At 47.7% G+C, this 2,841-nt stretch overlaps 1 protein-coding gene and 1 long non-coding RNA gene across 2 annotated transcripts; both read left to right on the top strand.

Annotated features, from left to right (window-relative positions):
- Nucleotides 1-231: 231 nt before the first annotated feature.
- On the top strand, nt 232-918 carry LOC148036510 (uncharacterized). Its single transcript, XM_087678941.1, has 2 exons — nt 232-519; nt 610-918. The coding sequence occupies exons 1-2, from the start codon at nt 232-234 to the stop codon at nt 916-918; spliced, it is 597 nt and encodes a 198-aa protein (XP_087535067.1).
- A 1,040-nt stretch (nt 919-1,958) lies between these two features.
- LOC148036509 (uncharacterized) lies at nt 1,959-2,629 on the top strand. Its single transcript, XR_015691025.1, has 3 exons — nt 1,959-2,158; nt 2,255-2,356; nt 2,449-2,629. It is a non-coding gene; the product is annotated as an uncharacterized LOC148036509 (long non-coding RNA).
- The last annotated feature ends 212 nt before the right edge of the window (nt 2,630-2,841 follow it).

Genomic DNA, 2,841 nt, shown 5'->3' with positions numbered 1-2,841 from the left:
CATGGAGCCTTGATCGCAGCATCCAGCGAAGGGGCAGAGGTCTCAATGGAGGAGTGGGAGTTCTCGAGGGGATGTAGTCCAAAGGTAATGAGGGGTTTAGAATGTGTCGTATCTGAATTTGTTTGCTACATCTAATTTGAGTGTTTCAATGTGCAGTACAAAATATATAGTGCAGCGTGGTCGCGCGGACGGCATTTTCGGGTGGAGCGTATTGACAAAATGCGCTCCACAATGGACTGTGGTGTCATGGCAAGGTTTGAGCAAGAGAGCCGGCGACGAGCAACGGATCCGAACACGGTTGTGGATGAGATGGAGTATTTTGGGAATTTGCAAAGTATTATTACGGTGGATTACCGTAGCTTCTCCATGATAATATTCGATGTGCAGTGGTTCAAAGTGGTACTTGGAGGAGCTGGCGCAACGGTTCGACGAGGTCCATCTGGATTTCTCGAAATAGATTCCGAAAAAAAATGGACGGATTTGCGCGACACCTTTGTGTTGCCGGCACATTGTGAACAGGTAATCTTCTAGTCATTTGCTTGCTAATTGTAATACGACATGCTTTATGTCACAATGGTTTGAAGACGGTTTGTAAGTGTTTGTGAACAGGTAATCTTCTATCCAAATCCCCGACAACCTCGATGGTGGTATGTTATACCTTCAACTCCTAGAGGTGCGAGAGTATACGATCAAAGCGATGTTCCAGGCATAGATGAAGAATATATGCAAATAGAGGGATCGAAATTACAAGGGGTGGAGGCCACCGCAAGCTTGGAGACCGCATCGGCTAACAATGATGGAAATACAGAAGTCGTAGAATTTTTTGAGAACGAGGCAGACTCGTTCTTTTGTGGTGACATGTCTATCGACCTTCCAGTGTATGCAGAGTTATGTCAGGAGATTAACATGGGACCATAGAATACTTCATTCTTGGAGAATTGTATTACTCAATTCGTTGTTTAGATCTTCCATAAAGGTAGATAAGATATGCATTTTAAGATGGATTTTTCAAAAATGATTTATATTAATGCGCTTTGTATAGTTTCAATTGATTATTCTAACATTATTTTTTATCTCTGCAGGTATCTTTATTTTCAGGATGAGTCGAGGGATGAGCGATGAGGAGTTTCAGGAGATGATGGCACGTATGTCTCCAGATCAGCTCGCGAGATTCAGAGAGATAACAGATCAGGAGCTGTCTCGTTCTTCGTCAGGGCGCTCTGCTAGATCAGCTTCAGTGCGATCAGATGCTTCAGCTTCGAGCAGACGATCTCGACGCTCGCGACTTGGGCCAGAGGGAGGGACTGCGACTGCAGGAGGATCAGGGGGGTGCTGCTGTGGAGACACGGACGCGGTGTCTCCGTCTCGTCGTTCAGCTAGAGCTCGGTCACCTCCAGGATTTGTCACACCTGTGGGGACGTCCACTCCAGTTACTCCGGCTTTTGCGCAGCCGTCGGCAGATGTCACGCCTTTTGGTGGCACTCCTTTTGGTGGCACCCCCTCTGGTGGCACTCCTTTTGGTGGCACCCCCTCTGGTGGCACTCCTTTTGGTGGCACCCCCTCTGGTGGCACCCCTTTCAGTGGCACTCCGGGAGAGGGTACCCCCGTCGGTACACCGGATGTTCAGGGGTCTCCTGGATATGCCCAGGAGCGTGGACGGAGATGGGAGAGGGCCCATACGAGGCACACTCCTAGGGATTATGGATACCTAGTGGATGGCAGGTCAGGAGCTATCATCATGAATGATGAGGGGAGGAGGGTGATAGCTCGCATGAGGGAGTTGTGCCAACAAGTTTTTCGGCACAACGTCCTGGATCATTGGAGGAACATACCGGAGGGGAGCAAGGAGTACATAGTAGCATCCTTGCATGAGGAGTTCCCGGTGCCAGCCGCAGCGGATAGATTCTCTACGGGCTGGATGATGGATTGCATGCGTGCATACATGTCACATAGACGATCCGACGCACGCAAGGCAATCAAGAGTGGGGCTCCAAAGCCCGAGTGGTTAGATGCAGAGGACTGGCGCCGACTGAGGGAGGAGGCTACAAATTCGCCAGGACGTTGGAGTCAGCAGCGGGAGGCGGCGAGGGCACGAATCGAGGCCGGATCGGTACATCATCTTGGGAGTGGCGGCCACAGGACATATTTGGAGGACTTTGTAAGTTTCTCTTTTGTTTTGCTTATTTGTTTTTTTGAGATATTATTTGTACTGACAATCATATTTCTAACAGTTAGCATTTTGTTTTCTTTGCAGCACTCCATTACAAATCGCGATCCGCAAGGCCTTGAGACTCAATATGCAGAGAGGCACGGTCTCAGATCATTGATCGACCGATTGTACAGACGCGGCGGCGCAGTAAGTCTCTCATCTTTCATGTCCGTAGTTACCATGAGATATTTGAATGCATTATTGTATGGTGGATTGATATGTTGTTTCTTTTTCTGCAGAATCCGTTTGATGCTCCTTTGCAGAGGGACGAGCTTTCGGGGGACGACGATTTGTAGCTCGCCCTCGGATCCTTAGCGCTCACATACCTTTAGTTTTTAGTCGCCCGATCTATGTAGACATTTTCTATGTATTAGTGATATTGTTTTATGATTGTACCAATCGCATTTTATGCGATATCATGTATTTATTTCATCTATCAGTTTTATGATTTCAGTATAGATTCTTTTTGTTTGCAAACGCTTTGTATGCAGCAGTGCAGAAACTATTTTGTATGGCTCTCATACAGCACACAGTGCTATATGTGGCAGGGCAGCTTGCTGCCCTGCCACAAAAAAATTTTTTCCTCTGTTACCGTCGCTATTTGCGTCGCAAATTTACTGCAGGCGTCGCTA

The sequence above is a fragment of the Lygodium microphyllum genome, chromosome 5, assembly GCF_053477565.2.
Source record: "Lygodium microphyllum isolate KBCC chromosome 5, Lygodium_microphyllum_v1.1.10, whole genome shotgun sequence".
NCBI classification, from domain to species: Eukaryota; Viridiplantae; Streptophyta; class Polypodiopsida; order Schizaeales; family Lygodiaceae; genus Lygodium; species Lygodium microphyllum.
This window is presented reverse-complemented; position numbering and strand designations above follow the sequence as displayed.

Bases quoted from the DNA above. Each gene is read 5' to 3' on its own strand.
- LOC148036510 (XM_087678941.1), top strand. From the start codon at position 232: ATGGACTGTGGTGTCATGGCAAGGTTTGAGCAAGAGAGCCGGCGACGA. The intron at 520-609 runs GTAATCTTCTAG...GTTTGTGAACAG, and splicing joins TGCCGGCACATTGTGAACAG to GTAATCTTCTATCCAAATCC.